General features: G+C 38.5%; 1 protein-coding gene across 6 annotated transcripts in view; it reads left to right on the plus strand.

Moving 5' to 3' along the window:
• The window catches only part of BDP1 (B double prime 1, subunit of RNA polymerase III transcription initiation factor IIIB), a 114,838-nt gene that overhangs the window by 37,284 nt on the left and 51,735 nt on the right, over window positions 1-25,819 (plus strand). For 5 of the 6 annotated variants that reach the window (XR_013418373.1, XR_013418374.1, XM_015140253.3 and 2 more), the window contains exons 12-21: window positions 3,513-3,671; window positions 5,912-6,068; window positions 10,517-10,608; window positions 11,540-11,732; window positions 13,575-13,702; window positions 18,729-20,424; window positions 21,498-21,685; window positions 22,434-22,656; window positions 24,149-24,327; window positions 25,272-25,482. Coding sequence is in view for 4 of the 6 variants with exons in the window: in XM_015140253.3 (XP_014995739.3) it covers window positions 3,513-3,671; window positions 5,912-6,068; window positions 10,517-10,608; window positions 11,540-11,732; window positions 13,575-13,702; window positions 18,729-20,424; window positions 21,498-21,685; window positions 22,434-22,656; window positions 24,149-24,327; window positions 25,272-25,482 (3,226 nt within the window). In the remaining 2 variants the exon portion in view is untranslated. The remainder of the gene's footprint in view (window positions 1-3,512; window positions 3,672-5,911; window positions 6,069-10,516; window positions 10,609-11,539; window positions 11,733-13,574; window positions 13,703-18,728; window positions 20,425-21,497; window positions 21,686-22,433; window positions 22,657-24,148; window positions 24,328-25,271; window positions 25,483-25,819) is intronic. The other variant, XM_015140254.3, reaches the window with a different exon arrangement.

Consider the following 25,819-nt stretch of genomic DNA (forward strand, 5'->3'; position numbering starts at 1 on the left):
GTTTCTGTCACCCAGGCTGGAGTGCAGTGGCACGATCTCAGCTCCCTGCAACTTCCACCTCCCAGGCTCAAGCAATCCTCCCATCTCAGCCTCCCAAGAAGCTGGGACCACAGGCATGTACCACTACACCTGGCTAATTTCTTGTATTTTTGTTAGAGATGGAGTTTCACCATTTTGCTCAGGCTGGTCTTGAACTGAGCTCAGGTGATCCACCTGCCCTGGCCTCCCAAAGTACTGGGATTACAGGTGTGAGTCACAGCGCCCAGCCTCATGCAGTAGTTTTCCTTCTGTGACTGGCTTATTTCACTTAATGTAATGTCCTCAACTTTCATCCATATTGTAGCATATCAGAAGATTGCCTTTTTTATGACCGAATAATATTATAGTACATGTATAGGCCACATTTTCTTCATCCATTCATTGGTTGATGGACATTTAGGTTGTTTTTGTCTGTTGTCGTCACTGAACATGGGAGTGCAAATATCTCTTTGAGGTCCTGATTTCAGTTCTTGTGGATGAATACCTGGAAGTAGGGTTGCTAGATCATGTGGTAGTTCTACTTTTCATTTTTTGAGGACCCTTCATACTGTTTCCAATAGCGGGTGCACCATTTTACATAACCACCAACAATGTACAAGGGTTCCAGTTTTTTTCACATCTTCTTCAATACTTGTTATCTTTCATTTTATTAATAATGTCCTTCTGAACAGGTAGAAGGTGGTTTCTTATGGTTGTTTTGATTTGCATTTCCCAGATAATTATTGAGTTGAGCATCTTTCGTAGCTGTTAGCCATTTGTGTATCTTCTTTGGAGACATGTCTATTCAGGTCCTGTGCCTGAGTTTTTAATTAGGTTATTTTTTTTTTGCTGTTGAGTTTTGAGAATTATTTATGTAGTTTGGATTTTAGCCCCTTATCAGAAATATGATTTACACATTTTCTCCCATTCCATAGATTGCCTTTTCACTCTGCTGTTTCCTTTGGTGTACAGAAGCTTTTTAGTTCAATGTAGTCCCATTTGTCTAATTTTGCTTTTGTTGCCTATACTTTTGGTGTCATATCTAAGAAACTATTGCCAAAAACAAACTTAAAGCTGTTTACTGTTTTTAAGCATACAATTTAGTAGCATTAATTACATTTACATTGTTGTGCAGCCATCAGCACTATTTCTAAACCTGTTTTATCACTGCAAACAGAAAACCTGCACCCATTATGCAGTAATTCCTCATTCTCCCCTCGCTGCAACCACTGATAATCTCTAATCTGCTTTCTGTTTCCCATCCATGTACTAATCAGGACCAGACTTGCTTAGTTTGAGATCAAATTAGGCCCATTAAGAGTGGTAAGGTTGTAGACAACTTTCTGTTTCTATGTCTAATCTAGATATTTCACATAAGTGGAATCATGCTATTTCTCATAGTTGTTTGTTCCTAGGTGACAGATATCTAAAGTGTGACTTCACAGATACACCTAGTTTTGTAAACTACACAAAACTACTCATGACTTTTTCTAATTTTTAAAATAATTTAAAAAAATTGTGACAGGGTCTTACTCTGTTGCTCCGGCTAGAGTGTAGTAGCATGATCGTGGCTCACCACAACCTTGAACTCTTGGGCTCAAATGATTCTATCACCTCAGCCTCTCGAGTAGCTGGGACTACAGTCATGGGACACCATGCCTGGCTAATTTTAAAAACATTTTTTAGTGGAGATGTTTTCCAGGCTGGTCTCAAACTCCTGGGCTTAAGCAATCCTCACACCTCAGCATGAGCCACTGTGGCCCTAACTTTTTCTACTTTAGGGGAAAACAACCTTGTAATGATCGTTAAAGTCCCAGTTGGTTTTAGAAAACAAAGAGTTGATTCTAAAATTGTTGTGTACACAAGAGTAAAGGCTCAAGAATGGTAAAGACAGGTTTAAAAAACGCCAGCTTTGGAGAGGGACTGTCCTAGACTAATTTTCAAGCTACAGTAACTAAAGCAGCATGGTATTGGTACAGGGTTAGATGAATTGACTCAGCGGAACTGAATATAGAGTTTAGGAAGAGACATTTAGGAATCTGTCATATGGCAGAGGTAGCTTTAGAAATTAGCGGGCAAAGATTGAACTAACTAACCATCAGATTGAGCTCAGATTTGAAAACCATAATATTTAATCCTCATGTTACCATATCCGCTAACTTCCTGATGGATTGAAGACTACATGTATAAAACAAATCTTTACAACTTTTAGAAGAAATGTAGAAAAATATCTTTGTAATGTCAAGGCCTGAGGTAAGACATTTCTATTAAAACATAGAAAACACAGACTTTAAAAGATAAGATTGGTAAGTTTGATGGTAGTAAAATTAAATAGTTCTGTTAACAAATCCTCCATAAAGAAAATAAAAGGCAAGTTACTGATCGGGAGATTTTATGTGTAATATCTAGACAATAAAAATATATAGAGAACTCTTGCTGATAAGTCAGGAAAAGATGAACACCTAGTAGAAAAAATGAGCGAGAAAAAAGAAAAAAAAAAAGGTATGGCTAAATGTGAATATGTGTTGAAATGGTCAGTGCATGACTCTCAGTTATATTATTGTTAGTTGAAATTTATTTTGTGACCGAGTCTTGCTCTATCGCCCAGGCTGGAGTGCAGTGGTGCAATCTCAGCTCACTGCCGCCTCGATTTCCTGGGCTTAAGCGGTCCTCTCACCTCAGCCTTCTGAGTAGCTGGGACTACAGGCACGTTCTATAACACCTGGCTGATAATTGAAATATTTTTAAATATAGTAGTTCTCACTTTGCATAGGACTATGTTAACTGCAACTTGAGCTTATTGGAGCTGTGTCTTTGCTTTATATGACTTTTGGTTACACAGTACCCTGCATAGCAAGGCTTGCCTATATAAATTTTAATGAAAGCTAATTCCTAAATGTTACTATTATTTTACGCACGTTTGATTTGTGAACCACATTTAATAATTTCTCATTTTGAAGCCTTTTTTTTTTTTTTTGAGACAGAGCTTGGCTCTATCACCCGGGCTGGAGTGCAGTGGTGTGATCACCTCCCGGGTTCTAGTGATTCTTTTGCCTCAGCCTCCTAAGTAGGTGGATTATAGGCCTGCACCACCATGCCCAGCTAGTTTTTGTATTTTTATTAGAGATGGAGTTTAACCATATTGGCCAAGATGGTCTCAAACTCCTAGCCTCAAGTAATCGACCCACCCCGGCCTCCCAAAGTGCTGGGATTACAGGCGTGAGCCACTTTGTCCGGCCTTCGTTTTGAAATTTCTTGAGCATGTTCCTAAACGTGTAAATTTGTGGCTGCTGCTTTCTCTGGAGGTACAGTTTTTGTAACATGGTGCAAGATGGATCATAGAAAAGCTAATATAGCAGTTTGTATTATTCTGTAATTTGAAGCAGCATCTTGCAAAATGGTGAATTTGTGTATTTAAAATTTTTAAAAATAATTATTATAAAATATATATTATTAGGAATTCTTTTCTGTCTGATATATTTTCACTTTTTTAGTAATCAACAAGATGCCGCATCAGTAGCAACTGAGTCTTCAGAATCAAACACTTCAGATTTGCCTTCATTAGAAGTTGGAATTAGAGCATCGTGTGAGGTGAATGATGCTGAGGGTAGTTGTACAGAAGAAAGAAATGTTGACCTAAAAAATAATTCACAGTGAGTATTTTATACGATAGGATTTATTTATAAAATTTTGATAAGGTTCTTAAATGATAATAATGTTGCTTTATTTAGGGATTCAAGGGGACTATTAATACATAGTTTATTAATAGTTGAGGGAATCATTTAATATGTAATTATACTGTAGTCTGTTCAGAGTATAACATCAGGTGTTTTTATATTTAATTGCAGAAAGATTCTCTTTCATATTTGTTGTATAATATATGAATTTTAAGAAGGTGGTAACTTATGAAATTCGAAAACAATTTGGAAGCCTAAATATTTGCCATGAGATTTTACTTTTGCTTGGTTTGAGTTATTTTTTATGCCTGGTGTCAAAATAATAGATTTTAATATTGGTGATTTCAAGGAAGTGTATCTTCCAGTATGCAGATACTGGTTAAATTAATATCTTCTCAAGAAATGATTAAAAGCATCATAAAAATCTCCCTTTGAAGAGATATCTGAAGGTTTTATACTTCCTTTTAATCTTCCTCATAATTCCTCATCTCATATGGGCTTAAAAGCTATTCAGTTTATGGGCTGGGCACAGTGGCTTACACCTGTAATCCCAGCACTTTGGGAGGCCGAGGCAGGCGGATCACAAGGTCAGGAGATTGAGACCATCCTGGCTAACATGGTGAAACCCTGTCTTTGCTAAAAATACAAAAAATTAGCCGGGCGTGGTGGTGGCACAGGTGGCAGCCAGTGTGCCTGTAGTCCCAGCTACTTAGAAGGCTGAGGCAGGAGAATGGCGTGAACCCGGGAGGCAGAGCCTTCAGTGAGCTGAGATCACGTCACTGCACTCCATCCTGGGCGACAGAGCGAGACTCTGTCAAAAAAAAAAAAAAAAAAAGAAAGCTATTCATCAATTCTTATTTTTCAGTAAAGTACTGTCACAATGGAAATCAAACTCTTAAAAAATCAAAATGTCAGTTAGTCTTTGAAATAGACAATACATTCATAGGGTTCAAACATCAACAAGTATAAAAAGGTATGATTGAGCTCTCCCTCTTAACCTGTCCCGTTTCACTCAAATAATCCATGTTATTTATTTCTTATATTCTTTCAGAGATTAAAAAAATACATTCAAGCTAATACAAATTTATATTTTTTGCTCTTGTTATAAACCTAATGATACTATATATAACATTTTGCAGTGGTTTTCTTCTGTCTTCATATTCTTATGTAGTAACTCTCCTTGTTCTTTTTATAGCTTAATAGTGTTCTGTATATGTATGCATCATAGTTTGTATTACCAGTGCCCTATTGACTGCTATGTAGGCTGTGTTGCTAAACAGTGCTTATAGTCTTGCACCTCTATCTTTTTGCCTATATACAAGTATATAGGGTAAGTTCCTGAAAATTGAATTGCTTGCTGACAGAATGTGTGTGTGTGTATACACACACTTACACATTTAAATATTTACGATTTTTTTTTGAGACAGGGTTGCAGGAGTGCAGTGGTGTGATCATAGCTCACTGCAACCTCGACCTGGCCCCAGGCTTAGGTGATCCTCTCACCTTAGTCTCCCTAGTAGCTGGGACTATAGGTGCTCACCACCACATCCAGAGATGGAGTCTTGCTCTCGTCACCCAGTCTGGAATGCACTGGCACCATCTTGGCTCACTGCAACCTCTGCCTCCCGGATTCAAGGAATTCACCTTCCTCAGCCTTCTGAGTAGCTGGGACTACAGGCACATGCCGCCATGCATGGCTAATTATTGTTATTTTTAGTAGAAATAGGGTTTCACCATGTTTGCCAGGCTGGTCTCGAACTCCTGACCTGAGGTGATCCACCCACCTCGGCCTCCCAAAGTGCTGGGATTATAGGTATGAGCCACCGTGCCCGGCCTTCCCATCATCTTAATCTTACTTAATATTTCTTAAGTTTTATCCTCACCGTATTGTATTGCATTTCATCTTATCCTCCCTGTTATGAGTTGCTACCTTCAATATATGCCAAAATCATGTCTATTTTGAAGTTGGTTTCTGGATTTTAAATTTGTTTCATTTATCTGTTTACTCATATATTAGTACCACACTGTTTTAATTACTGATGATGAATAGTATATTTTTAATATCAGATAGAACAAATTAGTCTAAGTTTTCTTTGCTACTCTTGTTCTAAGTAAGCTCTTAAAGGAGTTCTTCCTAGTTCTCAGTAGGTTATTTTAGAAGTTCATTTGGACATGACTGCATGTTTGATGCTATTTAAATAATGTTAATTTTTCAGGGAAATTGATCAAACAGAAAATGTTAAACCAATGTTGAGAGGTTGCTTCCAGAGACCTAAACCCAATTTGTCAAGGGCTGGGAAGAAATCGGTTCTTTCACAAGACAAAACAGAGGCAGAGAGCAAGAATTCACATTCAAAAACTTCAGTTGAAAAGGTATGGGGTAAGAGACTTCATGGAAATTAAAATTATAAAAATTTTCTTTAAATAATTGGGAATAAAAGTTTTTGACTTGTAATTACAGAGTAATGTTACTGATATTAAAACGGATACAAGAACTTACATTAACATTAGATTTGTTCCTATCTTAGTCTCCTGTTGACACGTTTTCTTTAACCTGGTGTATAATCATTTCAGATATCCTCAGTGGTGATAAATCTATCGTCTGTTTACTTATATAAAATTTTTATTTAAAATATTTCATAAACCAGCTATATATTAAATTATGCCCACAACGTTCTCATCCACACATAGGCAGTCACATTTCTGTTTGTCTTTTACAAACTGTTTGTTTTTTCTGAGACAGGGTCTTGCTCTATTGCCAAGGCAACAGAGTCCAGGAGTGCAATGGCACTATTACGGCTCTCTACAGACTCAAAATCCTGAGCTCAAGTGATTCTCCCACATCACCCTCCCCAGTAGGTGGGAATACAGGTGTGTGCCACCAAACCCAGATAATTTTTTTTTTTTTTTTTTGAGACAGAGTCTCGCTGTCTCCCAGGCTGGACTGCAATGGCGCGATCTCGGCTCACTGCAAGCTCCATCTCCCGATTTCATACCATTCTCCTGCCTCAGTCTCCTGAGTGCCTGGGACTATAGGCACCCACCACCACGCCTGGCTAATTTTTTGTATTTTTAGTAGAGACGGGGTTTCGGTGTGTTAGCCAGGATGGTCTTGATCTCCTGACCTCGTGATCTGCCCGCCTCAGCCTCCCAAAGTGCTGGGATTACAGGCGTGAACCACCGCGCCCGGCCTGATTTTCTTTTTAAATTAGCAAAAATTAGGAATGGAGTATATGTGCACCAGGCTGGTTTCTGACTCCTGGCCTCAAGTGATTCTCCTGCCTCAGCTTTCCAGAGTGCTAGGATTATAGGCATGAGCCAGCTCACCTGGTCAATAAATTTCTTTATTCTTTTTCTTTCTTTCTTTCTTTCTTTTTTTTTTTTTGCGATGGAGTCTTGCTCTGTCACCTAGGCTGGAGTGCAGTGGCACGTTCTTGACTCACTGCAGCCTCCACCTCTCAGGGTGAAGCAATTCTCCTGCCTCAGTCTCCCAAGTAGCTGGGATTACAGGCACATGCCATCACACCTGGCTAATTTTTGTATTTTTAGTAGAGACAGGGTTTCACCATGTTGGCCAGGCTGGTCTCGAACTCCTGACCTGATGTGATCCACCTGCCCCAGCCTCCCAAAGTGCTGGGATTACAGACATAAGCCACCATGCCTGCCCTTTTTTTTTTTTTTTTTTTTTTTTTTGAGATAGGGTCTCGCTCAGTCGCCCAGGCTGGAGTGCAATGGCATGATCCTGGCTCATTGTAGCCTCTGTCTCACAGGTTCAAGCTATTCTCGTGCCTCAGCCTCCTAAGTAGGTGGGATTGCAGGCATGCACCACCACGCCCAACTAATTTTTGTATTTTCAGTTGAGATGAGGTTTTGTCATGTTGGCCAGGCTTGTCTTGAATTCCTGACCTCAAGTGATCCATCCACATTGGCCTCTCAAAATGCTGGGATTACAGGTGTGAGGGCACCATGCCTGGCCAATAACTTTATCTATGTATGCACACATTTCTATAATTTTTAACCATTATGTGTATAATATTTAAAACCTTTTTCTTTTCTTTGTTTTGTTTTTGGGACGGAGTCTTGCCCTGTCGCCCAGGCTGGGGTGCGATGGCGTGATCTCGGCTCAGTGCAACCTCTGCCTCCAGGGTTCAAGCGATTCTCCTGCCTCAGCCTTCCAAGTAGCTGAGATTACAGGCGCACACCTCTACGCCCAGCCAATTTTTGTACTTTTAGTAGAGACAAGGTTTCACTATGTTGAGCCACTGCACCCTGCCAAAACCTTTTTTACCTGGCCACAGTGGTGCGCACCTGTAATCCCAGCACTTTGGGAGGCCGAGGCCGGTGGTTCACTTTAGGCCAGGAGTTTGAAACCAGCCTGGCCAACATGGCGAAACCCCATCTCTACTAAAAATACAAAAAATTAGCTGGGTGTTGTGACACACGCCTGTAATCCCAACTACTCGGGAGTTTGAGGCAAGAGAACCATCTGAACCCAGGAGGGAAGAGGTTTCAGCGAGCCAAGATTGCGCCACTGTACTCCAGCCTGGGCAACAGAGCGAAACTCTCAAAAAAATAAAAAATTTAAAAAAACTCTTTTCCTCTGAAACTATTAATTTACACTTTTTTGGGTCCAATTGATATTTTTAATAGCTATATCATGTTAACATGTTATTGATTTACCTAATCAGTTTTCTACTAATGGATGTTCAGATTGTTTATATTTTTGTTTATTTGTTTTTTTAACTCTTGTACATTAGAAGCAAACAATTTTGTAAGTAAGGCTTTCTCAAGGAAACAAAGTGTAAATTTCTACAGACTGGTGGGATTGTTGGGTCAAATAATGTTTTAAATATTTTTATGATTCTTGTTATGTGTTGTCTTTTGTTATTTGTTATTTTTATTACTTTAAAAATTTTTCTGATATGTCTGAGTCCTGAATTGTTATGCATTGTCAAGCTGACAGTCATAAATAATGTATTTACATTGCTAAGTGAATCTTTCTGTTTCCTTATAACTTTTCCAGAATTATATTGTTACAATTTTTTTTTTTTTTTTTTTTTGAGACGGAGTCTCGCTCTGTCGCCCAGGCTGGAGTGCAGTGGCCGGATCTCGGCTCACCGCAAACTCCACCTCCCGGGTTTACGCCATTCTCCTGCCTCAGCCTCCCAAGTAGCTGGGACTACAGGTGCCCGCCACCTCGCCCGGCTAGTTTTTTGTATTTTTTAGTAGAGACGGGGTTTCACCGTGTTAGCCAGGATGGTCTCGATCTCCTGATCTCGTGATCCGCCCGTCTCGGCCTCCCAAAGTGCTGGGATTACAGGCTTGAGCCACCGCACGCGGCCTACAATTTTTTTTTTAACTAAAACACTTTTTAAGATGTTGGTTTGCTTTTTACTGTTTTGTGAAATATCTTTTATCATAATCTTTATAGTATAGTTATATCATTCTAATCTTACGTTTATTGAATTCTAGAAAATTTGGAAAATACAGATTCATGTAAAAGTTAAAACAAAAATCACTTGTAATTTTTTTCTTTACCTTTTTTTCTTTGAAATGTTGTAATCTTGTTTCTTTTCTTTTTCTTTTTTTTTTTTTTTTGAGGTGGAGTTTCATTTTTGTTGCCCAAGCTAGAGTGCAATGGTGTGATTTCGGCTTATAGCAACCTCCGCCTCCTGGGTTCAGGCGATTCCCCTGCCTCAGCCTCCCAACTGGCTGGGATTACAGGCATGTGCCACCATGCCCGGCTAATTTTTTTCTATTTTTAATAGAAACGAGGTTTCACCGTGTTATCCCCGCTGGTCTCGAACTTCTGACCTCAGGTGATCCCCCGCCTCAGCCTCCCAAAGTGCTGGGATTACAGGCATAAGCCACCATGCCCAACCATTCTTTCTAATATTTGTAATTTCATTATTTACATGCAACCAATCTTTTCACATATATTGTTGCATATTTTCTTTTACACAACTGAATCGTGGTTTCAATACAGTTTTGTATCCTTTGGTAATTAACATTTCAGAAATATTTTTCTGAAATATTTAGTGTGATTCCATTTTTGTTAAAAAAACAAAAAAATTGTACACCAGGTGTGGTGGCTCATACCTGTAAGCCCAGCCCTTTGGGAGGCTGAGGTGGGCTAATCATCTGAGCCCAGGAATTTGAAACAAGCTTGGGCAACATGGCAAGATCCGGTCTGTACAAAAAAATGAAAAAATTAGCTGGGCATGGTGTGCACCTGTAGTCCCAGCTACTCAGGAGGCTGAGATGGGAGGATCACCTGAGCCTCTGGGGTCAAGGCTGCAGTGAGCTATCATGATGCCACTGTACTCTAGCCTGGGCGACAGAGCGTGACTGTGTCTCAAAAAAAAAAAAAAAATTTCATCTGCATTTAGGATTTTTAGAAAATCTCATCTAGTTAGAAGTACAAAAAATGAAGTTCTTATTTATTTATTTATTGAGATGGAGTCTCACTCTGTCACCCAGGCTGGAGTATAGTGGCGTGACCTCAGCTCACTGCAGCCTCTGCCTCCCGCATTCAAGGAATTCTCCTGCCTTAGCCTCCCAAGTAACTGGGACTACAGGCGCACACTGCCACGCCTGGCTAATTTTTTGTATTTTAGTAGAGACAGTTTCACCATGTTTCCCGGGCTGGTCTTAAACTCCTGAGGTCAGGCAGTCTGCTCGCCTTGGCCTCCCAAAGTGCTAGGATTACAGGCTTGAGCCACTGTGCCCGGCCAGTTCTGTTGTTTTAATTTCCATTTATTTATTGCAAAGTTTGAACTTTTTATGGTAAGTAGATAAATTGTAGCAAATTAAATTCACAGGACCACCTGGAAAAGGATAAGATGAATACATTGGACATTTTGAGAATGGAGACTATGGAGAGAGAGAATCCAGAAGCTGAAACTGTATCTATGTAAGTATTCAGGAAATAGTAACAAAAAAGTAACTCTTAGGAATGATGGTAATAATTTGTTTTCTACTTAATAAGGTCTGAATTTAATTTTCAAGTGGCATACTTTAAGTTCGTTTTCAACCATAGGTGGTTTTGAAACATTAATAATACTCTCTCTGCTTGATATTCCTTCTATGAATTTTTTAAGTCTGTTGAGTTAGCCATTACATTTGAATGTTTATAATATGTGCTCCTGGATAATTTTATTTATAGTAAGAGATTTTAAAAGGGAATATTTAACTTGAAATGGAAATCTAAAATAGAATGTGAATCTGACTGGTGGTGGATTCTGGGCTGTTCCAGGGGTTGCCATTTATACCATGCTTTGGGACTAATCCCCTGGAGTTCTACAGTATTCTATAGTATCCTTAGTCAGGAGTAGTGTTCTATGCTTGACAGATGTAGATTTTTCCAATTTTGTAATAAAATTCTATTTAAAAGTGCTTTTTCAAATGGGCTTTTCAGGATTTGTCTTTTTTTCTTTTTCCTTTTTTTTTGAGATGGAGTCTCGCTTTGTTGAGTAGTGGTGCAGTCTCTGCTCACTGCAGCCTTTGCCTCCCAGGTTCAAGTGATTCTCCTGCCTCAGCCTCCCAAGTAGCTGAGGTTATAGGCGCCCACCACCACGCCCGGCTAATTTTTATATTTTTAGTAGAGACAGATTTAACCATGTCGGCCAGGCTGATCTCGAACTCCTGACCTCAAATGATCCCCCCCGCCTTGGCCTCCCAAAGTGCTAGGATTATAGGTGTGAGCCACCACGTCTGGGAGGATTATGTCTTTTCAGGAAACTTGTGAATTATTTCATATTCCACATGGTTTACTTATTCATGCCAGGGAGAAGGAAATTGGTGACTTCAAAATAAACATTGATTTTATTTCTTTGTGGTTCTAGGTTGGGTGAAAAAAATTGTCTGCAGGAAGAGAGTCAGCTAAAGGCTTTAACACCTGCAAAAGTGAGGGGCCGATTGCAAAAGCCAAAGCCAAATGTAGGTAAAGCTGCTGGAAGAAAAGAAATTCTCATGTCACAGGAAGAAATTGGGGCCAATGTAGAAAAGAATGAAAATGAATCCCGTGCTGATAGAGATGTAAGTACTCTGATTCCTCCTCACATTTTTGTGAAGTACGTGAGCCTTAATATAAGCTTCCCTTCACCCACATGCATGCATACATACATACATACATACATACATACATACACATGTTTATTTCTGACAGAGTCTCGCTCTGTCGCCCAGACTGGAATGCAGTGGCACGATCTTGGCTCACTGCAACCTCTGCCACCCAGGTTCAAGTGATTCTCCTACCTCAGCCACCTGAGATCGTGCCACTGCACTCTAGCCTGGGTGACAGAGCAAGACTCTGTCTCAAAAACAAAAAAATTCCCATGATCTATAATGTTTTTGTATTTTTAGTTGTGTGACTACAGGCGCACACCACCAGGTCTGGCTAATTTTTGTATTTTCAGTAGAGACAGGGTTTTGCCATATTGACCAGCCTGATCTCGAACTCCTGACCTCAGGTGATCCACCCGCCTCAGCCTCCCAAAGTGCTAGGATTACAGGCATGAGCCACTGTGCCCAACCCCTTTACCCCCTTTTAAAAACAGTACTGCACAATTTGTGTGCATCATTTATTAAATTTGTGGTCAAAATGTTATAGCCAACAGCCTTGCTAGTTGTAAAGCCATTTTAGATTTTGGGCATTTACATGATAAATAATCTGTTTCACCTGACCTCATATTTGGACTTGCTTTTCCCTATCACTTAGTAGATGTTTGAATTAACCTTCTCTTTTGGAGAGATCAGTACATATGTGAGTTTTAACATTGGCTTAAACGGCATAAAATGTTAAAAGCTCCCTATTAAGATACAATTCCAAGAACAAAGACTGTGAATTTTGGATTATTTACATAGTCTTTGTGATACAGATAAAAGTTGGCATATTTTGAGATTTCAGTTTCTTACGTTATAATTCCCATGGTCTGTAGACCAGGCATGTTGACCTATGCCTGTAATCCCAGCATTTTGGGAGGCTGAGGTGAGAGGATTGCTTGAGGCCAGGTGTCTGAAACCAGTCTGGGCAACATAGTGACACTCTGTTTCTACAAACAGTTTTTTTAATTAGCTGGGCTTAGTGGTGTGCTTCTATAGTTCCAGCTACTTGGGAGGCTGAGGCAGGAGGATCAGTTGAGTCCAGGAGTTCAAGCCTCCAGTGAGCGATCTATAATTATGCCGTTGCACTCTAGCGTGGGTGACAGAGTGAGACCCAGTCTTAAAAAAACTCCAGCTGGGCGCAGTGGCTCACGCCTGTAATCCCAGCACTCTGGGAGGCTGAGACGGGCGGATCACGAGGTCAGGAGATCAAGACCATCCTGGCTAACATGGTGAAACCCTGTCTCTGCTAAAAATACAAAAAATTAGCCGGGCGTGGTGGTGGCACAGGTGGCAGCTGGTGCACCTGTAGTCCCAGCTACTCAGGAGGCTGAGGCAGGAGAATGGCGTGAACCTGGGAGGCGGAGCTTGCAGTGAGCCGAGATCGCGTCACTGCACTCTAGCCTGGGCAACAGAGCAAGACTCTGTCTCAAAAAAAAAAAAAAATTCACGTGATCTATAATGCAATTGTAATAATCAAAATAATTCAGAAAAATAGACCCCACAGGGGTATTTCTAACAGATGAAACCAAGACAGTTAACTTGTTTTTTGACTGGGAGGAGAGGAATGGGACTTTGAGATATCCTAAAAGGAGTAGCTCTTGAAATTTTCTAAGATAGCTAAAGAAAATACATTAAAAGTATTTTAAAGTCACCATTTTATAATTTTGAATTTTTTTTTACCATTTTATACTTAAATTGGACAACATTTTCAATGAAATCTGTTATGCCTCATTGTGAAACCTAAAACATTAGAAAAATGTGTTTGTTTTTAAGACTCAACACATGGAAGATCAATCATGTAAAGATTTTGAAGAGGAAGATGTCATATTACAACCTGAGAAAAATGATTCTTTTCAAAATGTGCAGCCAGATGAGCCCAAGGTTCTTAATGAATGTCTAAGGTAAGCATCATTTTGTTGATTATATCATCTTTGGATTTTGTAAGAAGTTTTAGAACTCAATCAGTTTTTTAAAACAGAAGCAATTTAGATGGATTTTTTGTCTGCGTATCTAGTTATATAACATTTAAAAATATAACTTCACCTTTCAAGAAAGTTTATGTTGTAGGCTTTATGTGAATTTCTCAGATGATTTGAAAAAAGCTACTCATCATAAATTAGTACTTGAGTTAACATGAATAGCCTTATCACTTTATTTTATTTTATTTTACTTTTTATTTTTTGAGATGGAATTTCACTCTTATTGCCCAGGCTGGAGGACAGTCTTAGCACACTGCAACCACTGCCTCCCAGGTTCAGGTGATTCTCCTGCCTCAGCCTGCTGAGTAGCTGGGATTACAGGCGCCTGCCACCAAGCCCAGCTAATTTTTATATTTTTAGTAGAGACAGGGTTTCACCATGTTGGCCAGGCTGGTCTCGAACTCCTGACCTCTAGTGATCCACCTGCCTTGGCCTCCTAAAATGCTGGGGTTACAGATGTGACCCATCACGCCCAGTCAGCCTTGTCACTTAACATGCGTATTAAATTATATGTTTATGTTCAAATGTAAAATGCTACTTACTTTTAAAATATTTGTTTCTTTGGAATTAGATTGAGCACATATTGCTTTTATTTAAGATTTCTATATTTTGTTTAAAACTTATGTATAGAAACCCATACTGCTTATAGCCAAAGCCTTTTCTATTTTTTATTTCTTCCTTGGAGGGTACCAAGCCAGGCTGATGGAATTACTAGTATACTATTTCAACTTTTCATTTTGGAAATGTTTAAGGTGCGCAAAAGCGCAGTAGTGGACTCCCATATACCTGCTGTCCAGTTTCAATAATTAATATTTTACCAGTCTTTACATTTAAAGACTAGCCTATGCTATAATTTCTTACAGCTGTGTTAACCTGTTTAAATAGTACCTAGCTGGGCATGGCGGCTCATGGCTATCTAGCTACATGGAAGGCCGAAGGAAGAGACTTGCTTGAGCCCAGGAATTAGAAGTTGCAGGGAGCTGTGATTGTGCCACTTTCCTCCAGCCAGGGCAGCAAAGTGAGACAGACTCCTGTCCCTCCAGAAAAGAAAAGTACCTAACCTGAGAGTGAAAGCTAGGTTTCCTGAACTACTTTAAACATCTTTATGGGAAGACAAAAAAATTTATTTATTTCTTGTTGCCTTCAATATTCCTTTGCTTCTTATTCCTCCCCACTGCCCCAATTATTTTACTAATGTGCACACAGTCTCTAGGTAGAAGTTTGTATGACTGCATTGCTTGTTACATATCTCTGATATGGATTTTAATTACAGATAGCTAACAAATTATTATTTTTATTTATATTTTTTCAGTTTAAGCTAGAGTCTTTTAATAGATACTGTGGCTAAGTAGAAAATTAAACTTTCCTGAATGGCCTCTGGGTTTTAGAATGCTGGTGGACATTGTAACTAATATTCAGTCTGATCTCAACAACTTTCCTCTCCATGGGTAGTGTCATTTCTGCTTTGTCATGTGATCTTTCTGGCCTTTGAATCTCTAAAATCTTCAAAAGCAATTCTAAGATTCTGTGTTTTATCAAATTATACACCTATCTATGTCTAGCAGAAAGTTTTCTCCCTCCCCTACTCCAAATATGTTGGCCTGTTCAAGATGCTATGTAAGAGAAAGCGATAGTAGGAAAACAGTCTCTTAAAGAATGCATTAAAAATTCTTTAGGCTGGGCATGGTGACTCACACCTATAATCCCAGCACTTTGGGAGGCTGATACAGGAGGATCACTTGAGGCCAGGAGCTCAAGACAAGCCTGGACAACATAGCAAGACCCCATCTCTATATAAAAAAGGTACTTTATTAGATAAATTAGTGAATATTTCTTTGAAATTTAATCTTCTAGGTTAATTTTGCATCTTATCTACTTCATATAAATATTTTAAGATTTTTGTCATGATTGGTGATGTTCCTTTGGAGGTTTATATATATATATATATTTGAAACATATATATACACACATTTATATGTTTGAAACACACGCAGACACACGCTTCTTTTTAAAGACAGGGTCTTGCTCTTGCACCCAGGCTGGAGTACAGTGGCGCGATCATGGCTCACTGCAGCCTTGACCTCTTGGGCTCAATTGATCTTCTTGCCTCAGCCTCCCAAGTAGCTGGGACAACAGGTGCATGCCACCATGTCTGGCTAATTTTTTTTTTTTTTTTTTTTTGAGACGGAGTCTTGCTCTGTCACCCAGGCTGGAGTGCAGTGGCCGGATCTCAGCTCACTGCAAGCTCCTCCTCTCGGGTTCACGCCATTCTCCTGCCTCAGCCTCCCGAGTAGCTGGGACTACAGGCACCCGCCACTTCACCCGGCTAGTTTTTTGTATTTTTTTAGTAGAGACGGGGTTTCACCGTATTAGCCAGGATGGTCTCAATCTCCTGACCTCATGATCCGCCCGTCTCGGCCTCCCAAAGTGCTGGGATTACAGGCTTGAGCCACCGCGCCCGGCCTGTCTGGCTAATTTTTAAATTTTTTGTAGAAACAGTGTTTTGCCATGTTGCCCAGGCTGATCTTGAACTCTTGGGCTGAAGGGATCCTCCTTCCTTGGCCTCCCAAAGTGCTGGGATTATAGGTGTGAGCCACTGCGCCTGGCCATGAATATTTTATAGATTCTTAAACTCTGTGTTTTAGAAAAACACATATGCAGACCTTAAAGCACATTTATAGTTCTGTGCTCATTCCATATCTTATTTTCTCCATTCGTGGTCCTCTTGCTTTGCCTTCCTTCTCAAATTTGTGATCTGAGGAAGGTTTGTAGATCCACTGCATATTTTGAGAAATAATCTAGTTCAATTTTATATCTGATATCCAGTCTCAGATACTGCCCTTCAGTTAATGCTGTACTTCTTTTGTTACTTAGAAACAATCTAATGCTTTGCTGGAATGGCAGTTTAAAAAATCTAAGCACATAGAATATAGTTACAACATTGCATATCTGTGTCTTACAATCTGAACTGATATTGAAATAATGAAATTATTAATAAAGCCTTTGCTTAAAGCATTTATGTGTTTAAATAATATGCCTGTTTTCAAAATGTGACTTTGTAAAGATAGTTTATCTCTTCCCATGATACCCAAACCAAGATTGCTAGCATAGTAATCTCACTAAAAGCTAGATGTTTCTGGATGGAGATGAAAAGTGTCATAAATCAGAAAATGGAATTCAGTCCATTCTGTACTAATCAAATTAAATTTCCTTCATTGATTGCTGTTAATTTTACATTTAACATTGTCAATTACTAACGTTAATGATGGATATAAACACTTAAGTTACGTAAACAAATACAACTTGAAAAGCAATCTTATTCCTAAGGACCTGTCTTATAGTATCAAAAATTGCATTATTGAAAACAGTTATTTCAGTGAGGAAGGATAGTTTAGGACCTAAGGAAGTTGAAACAAACAGTAGCAACAATAGCATACTTTCGTTTTTTTGTTTTTGTTTTGTTTTTTTTTTTTTGAGACAGAGTCTTGCTCTGTCGCCCAGGCTGGAGTGCAGTGGTATGATCTTGGCTCACTGCAACCTCCGCTTCGTGGGTTCCAGCTATTTTCCTGCCTCAGCCTCCTGTGTAGCTGAGATTACAGGCGTGCGCCACCATGCCCTGCTAATTTTTGTATTTTCAGTAGAGATAGTGTTTCACCATGTTGGCCAGGCTGGTCTCGAACTCTTGACCTCAAGTGATCCGCCTGTCTCAACCTTCCAAAATGCTGGGATTACAGGCTGAGCCACCATGCCCAGCCTAGAATACTTTTAAGTAAATCTTTTGCTTATTTGTTTTTGTTTTTTGTTTGTTTGTTTTGAGACGGGATCTTGCTCTGTTGCTCAGTCTGGAGTACAGTGGCATGATCATAGATTACTGCACTGTCATCCTTCCTGGGCTCAGGTGGTCCTCCCACCTCAGCCTCCTGAATAGCTGGGACTACAGGTGCACGCTACCTCACCTTTTGGGTTTTGTTTTGTTTTGGTAGAGATGAGATTTCTACCAAAAACTCCTGGGGTCGAGCCATCTGCTTCAGCTTCCTGAAGTGCTGGGAGTACAGGTATGAGGCATCATGCCCCGCTCGTCTTTTTTTAAGCTGTTGAATGTATAGTTACATACCTGTTCAGTCTGACATGGCTGAATAAATCTAATCTAGTGTTTCATTTGATCTAGCTTTTGCCCAATATTAATAACTTTTCCTTACCAGTCATATAAAAGCTCTTTCATTTATTTATGTGTTTATTGATTTCACCATCTATTATAATAAACAGAAAGCAAAACAAAAAGTGCTGCTGCTTTTCTGGAGAGCAAGGTGCTTGTTTTGGATAGTGATTGTGTGCCAAGTAGCATTCAGCAAACATTATTGTGTATTTAGTCTTTCCTTTTATTCTTTACTTATATTATGAAATAAGCTCTTAGAGAAACATGTGTATAGGAAATCTCATATAAAGTTGATTTTAAAAGGTGAGGAGGGCAGACCTCATTTGTAGTCCTAAGATTTAATCTTAGTCAAGTCATACTTGTATCCAGGTATTTGAGGTGGTCAGGTCTATTTTGGCAAAGCGTTTGTCTGTGTAAAAGATAGAAGGGATGAAGAGGTAGAAATAGCAGACATACATTAATCTGGCTCCAATGCAGGGAACTGGAGAGTCTTTCCCAGTCAGTATTTGCAAATGGTAGTGTGAATGACAATTGGAAAGAGATTATCAGGATAAAATAGCTTCTATACTGATTGACTTTACTAGGTATATTTAAACTTTTTGCTTTGATTTCAAAAGGTGGGATTTTTTTCTTTTAATTTGTAAATTTTACCCAGAGATTCCTAGGGCTTCCTTAATTTTTTTGAATTTGAGAGTTTTTGGTGTTTCTGTAGTGATTTCTCAAACATCATCTCTTTAGCAGGCAGTCTGGTTTAAAACTTGATTGTGTGCCCCTCCTTTTTTTTTTTTATAGCATTCAAGAGAATAATAAAGCAAATAAACTTAATCAAGTCCCAATTCTAAGGACTCGATTTCAGAAACCAAAGCCAAATATCGGAAGAGGAACCGGAAGGAGAGAAATTTCCTCAAAAGAAGAAGTACTAGAGAAGATTCTTGCCTCTGGGGAAATGACAGCAGCATTGAGAGAAACTGTAAGACTAGACACCTCACCAAAGGAGATGGTACCAGCAGAGATTAATACTACTAAAGAAATGCAGTCAGATTTAAAAGAAACTGGAAGAAGAGCCATTTCTCCCAGGGAGAAGATTCTAGATGTGATTGATGTCACCAGGGAAGTGGAGACAGGTTTGAAAGCAAGGGGAAGAGAGATTTGTTTAAGGGAGAAGACACCAGAGGTGATTGATGCCACTAAGGAAATAGACAAAGATTTGGAAGAAACTGGAAGAAGAGAAATACCCCCACATGAAAATGGCCCAGAGGAGGTCAAGCCTGTAGGTGAAATGGAGACAAATTTAAAAGCAACTGGAAATGAGAGTTCCCCAAGAGAGAAGACACCAGAGGTGATTGATGCCACTCAGGAAATAGACAAAGATTTGGAAGACACTGGAAAAAGAAAAATATCCCCAAAGGAAAATGGCCCAGAGGAGGTCAAGCCTGTAGATGAAATGGAGACAGATTTGAAAGCAACTGGAAGAGAGAGTTCCCCAAGAGAGAAGACACCAGAGGTGATTGATGCTACTGAGGAAATAGAGATAGATTTGGAAGAAACTGAAAGAGAAATATCCCCACAGGAAAATGGCCCAGAGGAGATCAAGCCTCTAGGTGAAATGGAGACGGATTTGAAAGCAGCTGGAAGAGAGAGTTCCCCAAGGGAGAAGACACCAGAGGTGACTGATACCACTGAGGAAATAGAGATAGATTTGGAAGAAACTGAAAGAGAAATATCCCCACAGGAAAATGGCCTAGAAGAGGTCAAGCCTGTAGGTAAAATGGAGACAGATTTGAAAGCAACTGGAAGGGAGATTTCCCCAAAGGAGAAGACACCAGAGGTGATTGATGCCACTGAGGAAATAGACAAAGATTTGGAAGAAACCGGAAGAAGAGAAATATCCCCAGAGGAAAATGGCCCAGAGGAGGTCAAGCCTGTAGATGAAATGGAGACAGATTTGAAAGCAACTGGAAGAGAGAGTTTCCCAAGGGAGAAGACACCAGAGGTGATTGATGCTGCTGAGGAAATAGAGATAGATGTGGAAGAAACTGAAAGAGAAATAGCCCCACAGGAAAGTGGCCCAGAGGAGGTCAGGCCTGTAGGTAAAATGGAGACAGATTTGAAAGAAATTAGAGAAGAAATTTCCCAAAGGGAAAAGGTGCTAGCGGAGATCAGTGCTGTAAGGGAAAAGGAGATTGATTTGAAAGAAACTGGAAAAAGAGACATTTCCATGATGGAGAAAGTATCAGGAAAGATGGCTGTCATTGAAGAAATGGGGACAGATATGAAAGAAACTGGAAGAGAAAATTTTAGAGAGAGAGGATCTGAAGAGATCTGTGTTACTGAGGAAAAGGTGGCAGAATTGAAAAAAACTGGAAAAACACACATTTCTCCAAGGGAAAATGAACTAGAGGAGACCAGTACCTCAAGACAAACTGAGACACATTTAATGCAGAGCGGTAGCAATGACTGCAGTGCTATGCCTTCGCTAGATATTAAAGTATGTATTTTTCTGTCCTTTAAAAGTTTTTTTGAATGCTTTTTTTCAGAGGAAAGTTACCAAAATAATTCCATGATTATTTTGTCCTTAAGTCCAACAGCACTTAAAAATCTCTAAAAGTCTAAAGTCTTTTGTAGCCCTAAGTTTCTGTGTTTCAGTGCCTTGAAGAAACTGTATGTTCTTTTTTAAAAAGATAACTTAGGCTGGGCACACCTCTAAACCCAACACTTTGGGAGGCCAAAATGGGAGGATTACTTGAGCCCAGGAGTTTGAGACCAGCCTGGGCAACATAGGGAGACCTTGTCTCTAAGAAAATAATAATAATAAATAAAATAAAATATAATGAGGTGCAAGCCTGTAGTCCCAGCTACTTGGGAGGCTAAGGTGAGAGGATTGCTTGAGCCCTGGAGGTTGAGGCTGCAGTGAGCTGTGATTGTGCCATTGTACTCCACCCTGGGTGACAGAGTGAGACCCTGTCTCAAAAAGAAATGAAAAAAAAAAAACTATTTTTAACTGAAAAAGTCACTATTATTATTGTTTTTTTTCTCTAAGTCAGACGGGCAAGGATCAAATTTTTCTTTTGGCTTAGGTTTGAGATCCCAAAAATGTTACTGTTCTTAATGTCATTTGAAGTAACTCTTTTAGGTAAAAGAATAGGAAATTAGACTGACTTAGTACTAACCGTAGTGTGAACACACATTATTTATTTTGGCCCCATCTGCATCTGCTTTTATTTCTTGCCCCCCCTGACTTCACTTCTAAAAGTTCTTTTTGTTTTTGCAAGTTACTTTGAAGTTCACAATCTTCTAACATTTTCAAGGACTTTTTTTTTTTTTTTCCTAACTTTTAAAAATAGGTAATGACATTTGTGGTTTGGAAAAGTAATAATGTGCAATGTTAAAAGGGTTTCCTGAATTCCTAGTTTTACCATTTGGAAATTAAATTTTCTTTAAAAATTAAAAACTTCTAAATTGTTAAAGGAAAGTTCAGAATTTAGTAGACTTTTGTTTTAAGTATATAAGATGTTTAAATAATCTTTTATTTGTGCTGATTTACTATGACTGTTTCTCTAGAACATTAGCAGTGAAGTACTGTTGATGATGCACACACCTGTAGAAGAAAAAAGAGATTCTGAAAAAGAAGTATCAAATCCCTTCAGTCATTTCAAGATTTCTTCACAGACTCTTGAATCTGATAAAACAGAAGTCCTGGGGATTCGATCTCCAGATGTTCCAGAGCCATTTTCAGATATTAATTTAAGGTACAAGTGTGTTTTTAAAGAAAAAGATACTAAGTTATAGTTGCAGATTCTGTTAAACTAAGTGAGGTTTCAAGGTATAACATATACAGGATAGTGTTAGAGATTTTAAGATAGTTTTGGGAAGACTGGGAGAGAGGATTGAGGTCACTCTGACAAGTCAGTTGTGAAAGTTACTGACATACAAAATTGTAACAGTCTTAAATCAATACAGGTTTGATAGACTTATGTTTTCTTTGTGCAGAGATGATATAATTCCTAGGCTCATACCTGGATTGTACCATTCATGGTTTTCAGGATCTGCCAGAGAGTTCGATTTGTTTTCCTGTTAAGAATTAGAATTAGGCCAAGTATGGTGGCTCACACCTCTAATCGTAGCAATTTGGGAGGCTGAGTTGGGTGAATCCTTTAAGCCCAGGAGTTTGAGACCAGCCTGGGCAACAGGCTGTAGCAACCCCATCTCTACAAAAAATACAAAAACTAGCTGGGTGTAGTGGCACATGCCTGTAGTCCCAGCTACTTGGGAGACTCAGATGTGAGGATCACCTGAGCCTGCAGAGGTCAAGGCTGCAGTGAGGTATGATTGTGTCATTGCACTCCAGCCTGGGGGACAGAACAAGACCCTGTCTCCAAAAAAGAAAAAAAAAAAAAAAAATTAAATGTTTACTGCCAGTCTCTAAGGTTGTACTGAGACTGTGTTTCCCCTGCCCCTTCAGTTCATTCTAAAGCTTGATAATCCTTGTTCCAAAAGCAGATCTCTTCCTCAAGAACAGAAGTCACTTGAAATTAAACCAGCACCTTTTGTGAGGAGTCGATTCAAAAAACCAAAACCAAACTTAGCAAGAGCAGCTTTGAAGAGAGAGACTACAGAATCAGAAAAATATATATATGGGAAGAAATCAGAAACCAAGAAAATGGAGACTATTGTGATGCAAGAAAATAATGAACAAGCTGATACTCTCCCTTCTCAACATGTGAGTGATATTTAAGATGGAAGTTCTGTGTGTGGGGTTTTTTTTTTGTTTTTGTTTTTGTTTTTTAATTATTAGGGCTAATAAAAGCACCTGGCATTAAAATTTTACAAATATTTCTGTGTAATTTTTGCTGCGTGTAATGTTGCTCCCATGCTTAATGTGCCTCATTGTTACACATAATTTGTGTAAGAATCTCAGATACCTGATAATGGGCAAGCGTGTTGTGGGAAAGCGTTTAGGAGGTCTGGGCTCTGGTTCCAGGTCTGGCTATGTGACCATTGACAAAACAGTTTTTCTTCATAGAAAAAATGACAGTAATAGGGGTTTTTTAAAATTTTTAATTTTTTTTTGAGTTGAAGTCTCACTCTGTTCCCAAGCTGGAGTGTAGTGGTGCAATCTTGGCTCACTGCAACCTCCACCTCCCGGGTTCAAGCGATTCTCCTGCCTCAGCCTCCTGAATGCTGGGACTACAGGCACGCGCCGCCATGCCCGGCTAATTTTTTTTTTTTTATTTTTAGTAGAGACGGGGTTCATGGCTGATCTCGAACTCCTGACCTCGTGATTCACCTGCTTTGGCCTCCCAAAGTGCTGGGATTATGCTGAGCCACGGCGCCTGGCGAGAATAATAGTTTTTTATTTCAGTCTGTTGTGTAGGTGAAATAAAGAGTTAAAAGATTGATTTGAGTTAAAGGTGATATTTTATTTACTTTATTAACTTGGTCCATAACAGATTAAAATTGTGAGAAATGAAATGAATAATTATAAACTGAATGTTTTCCACATATAAAGTCCTTTTTAGAATTAAAACTCTTACTTGACATCTTAAAACAGCTCAGTACTTTACTGTGCATCAACATTTGTACTTTTTCTCCTACACTTTTCTGATTGTAGAAATTTCAATTTGGAAAAATATATGTATTCTAAAAAGTGAAAGTCTTATAATGTCACATCCCTTTCCCCCAAGTTAATCATACAGTAATTTTGAATATATCCACTTATACTTTTTGGTCTTACAGTTTTAAAATAATAAAATGGGAAGGTATTTTTATTTTTTTCCAAAATGACATTAATTTTTGCCTTCTGATTTTTCCACCTACAATATTGTGAGCTTCTTCTTAGATCAGTACAAAGAGATATATCTTCTTTTAAATGATTAGGTACTATTGCATTGTAAAGAAATTAAAATTTATTTATTCAGCCCCTAATGATAGATCTGTCTTATTTCTGATTTTTTGTTTGTCTTTTCCGGTGAGGGAGATGGTGCTTAAATTATTACAATAAATATTTTTGTGTGTATATTTGTACTTGTTGAGTATTTGTAAGATACATTTCTAGAAGTGGAATTGCTGGGAATTTAGAATTTTGGTATAGACAAACTTATTATTCTTTACAAAGATGATACCGGTTTATACTTGTACTAATGGAATAAGAAAGTTCTTATTTCCTTATGCTTTTAGCAACCCTGAATGAAATTTTGTTTTCTACCTTTTAGGATGAAGCTTCCCTAATGATATCAAGAGAAAAAGACACATCAGGTCACAGGAATGAGGAGGCTGTGATATTGCCATGTACACAGACTGAAAAGAACCTTTCACCTTCAAATTCTTGTGAACCTAAAGAGGAGTCTCAGTCAGCACAAGCCCAGGAAAATGACTTAGTTGTTTCTGTGGGGTAAACAGTGATTTTCTTTGAAAATATAAAATAAGAGAGATACTTCTTTTAAATATTTCTCATTTTTATTGAGATATGTTAATTCATTTAAAAAGTGAACATAAAGAATATTGTTTTAATTTTATTGATATAGCAGACTGCCTAAAATATAATATCAGACTGAATTCAACACCACCTAATGGTTGCCTGCTTATCTGCATTGTCAGCTGTGTAAGAGCCTATACCAAGCAATGCATTTAAAAACTACAGGCTGAGCATCCCTAATAAAAAATTCTGAAATGCTCCACAATATAAAACTTTTTGAGAGCTGATGTGATGCTCAAAAGAAATGCTCAGTGGAGCATTTTGGATTTTCAAAGTAGGGATGCTCAACTGATAAGTATAATGCAAATATTTCCAAATCTAAAAAAATCTGAAATCTGAAACATTTCTGGTCCTAAGCATTTTGGGTGAGGGCTGCTCAGCCTGTATGTATATGAGCTATATATATTCATTACCTTTTAAAAATCGGTGAAATACTCATAACATAAAATTTACCTTTTTAACTATTTTTTAATGTGCAGTGGGTTTAAGTGTATTCACATTATTGTCCCGTTGCCACCACCATTCATCTCTAGACTTTATTTTTCATCTTCGTAAAATGAAACTCTCTACCCATTAAATATTAACTTATTCTCCTCTTCTTCCAGCTCCTGGCAACCACCATTCTGTCTGTATATTTAGCTACTCTAGGCATATTATATAAGTTTATTACCTTTTGAGAATTGAAATAACTGTTTTCTTTTGTAAAGTAAGATGTTTATAATCAGAAAGCAATTTCCCTTTGATGGTACAAAGTATTTTTTAGAGCGTTTATTAGAGGAGATCCAAATTTTACATTTTTACATTAGTTTTCAACTTTTTACAGTCAAGTGCCCTGACTTTCTCCCTGTGCCCTTGTTTAGGACTAATAATATAAACACTTTCCAGCAAGAAACGAAGGAAAGTGTTATCCAAACTGCTCGACCAGTAAGGGGCCGACTTCAGAGACCAAGACCAAATGTAAGAAAGACAGGACAGAGGCAAATAGTAGACAAAGGTGACGCCAAAGGCATAATTAAGGAAGAAAGAACAATATTACAAAAAGATGAAACCGAAAAGAAAATCTTAACTGCGGTGAGTTATTGTTATGTAATTAAATTGAGCCTTTTAATGCATTTAAAATAAGTTACAGCTCAGACATGGCTTAGAAATACAGGCATCTGACACTTATTCTACTCAATGAATACAGTTTCCAGTTTTGTTTCAGATTTGCTCTTCTGGATTTTTTTTTTTTAAGTGAAAAAGATGTATTTCTTTTCGAATTAATGAAGCTATTCATCGTAAAAGACAAAATAATATAATAAATACCACAGATCTTACTCTGAGATAACCACTGAAAACTTTTTGACATATCTTACTGGATCTATTTCCATGCACACATATGTACACACTTATGCAGATTTAAGCAATA

This window comes from Macaca mulatta, chromosome 6 (genome assembly GCF_049350105.2).
Source record: "Macaca mulatta isolate MMU2019108-1 chromosome 6, T2T-MMU8v2.0, whole genome shotgun sequence".
NCBI lineage: Eukaryota > Metazoa > Chordata > Mammalia > Primates > Cercopithecidae > Macaca > Macaca mulatta.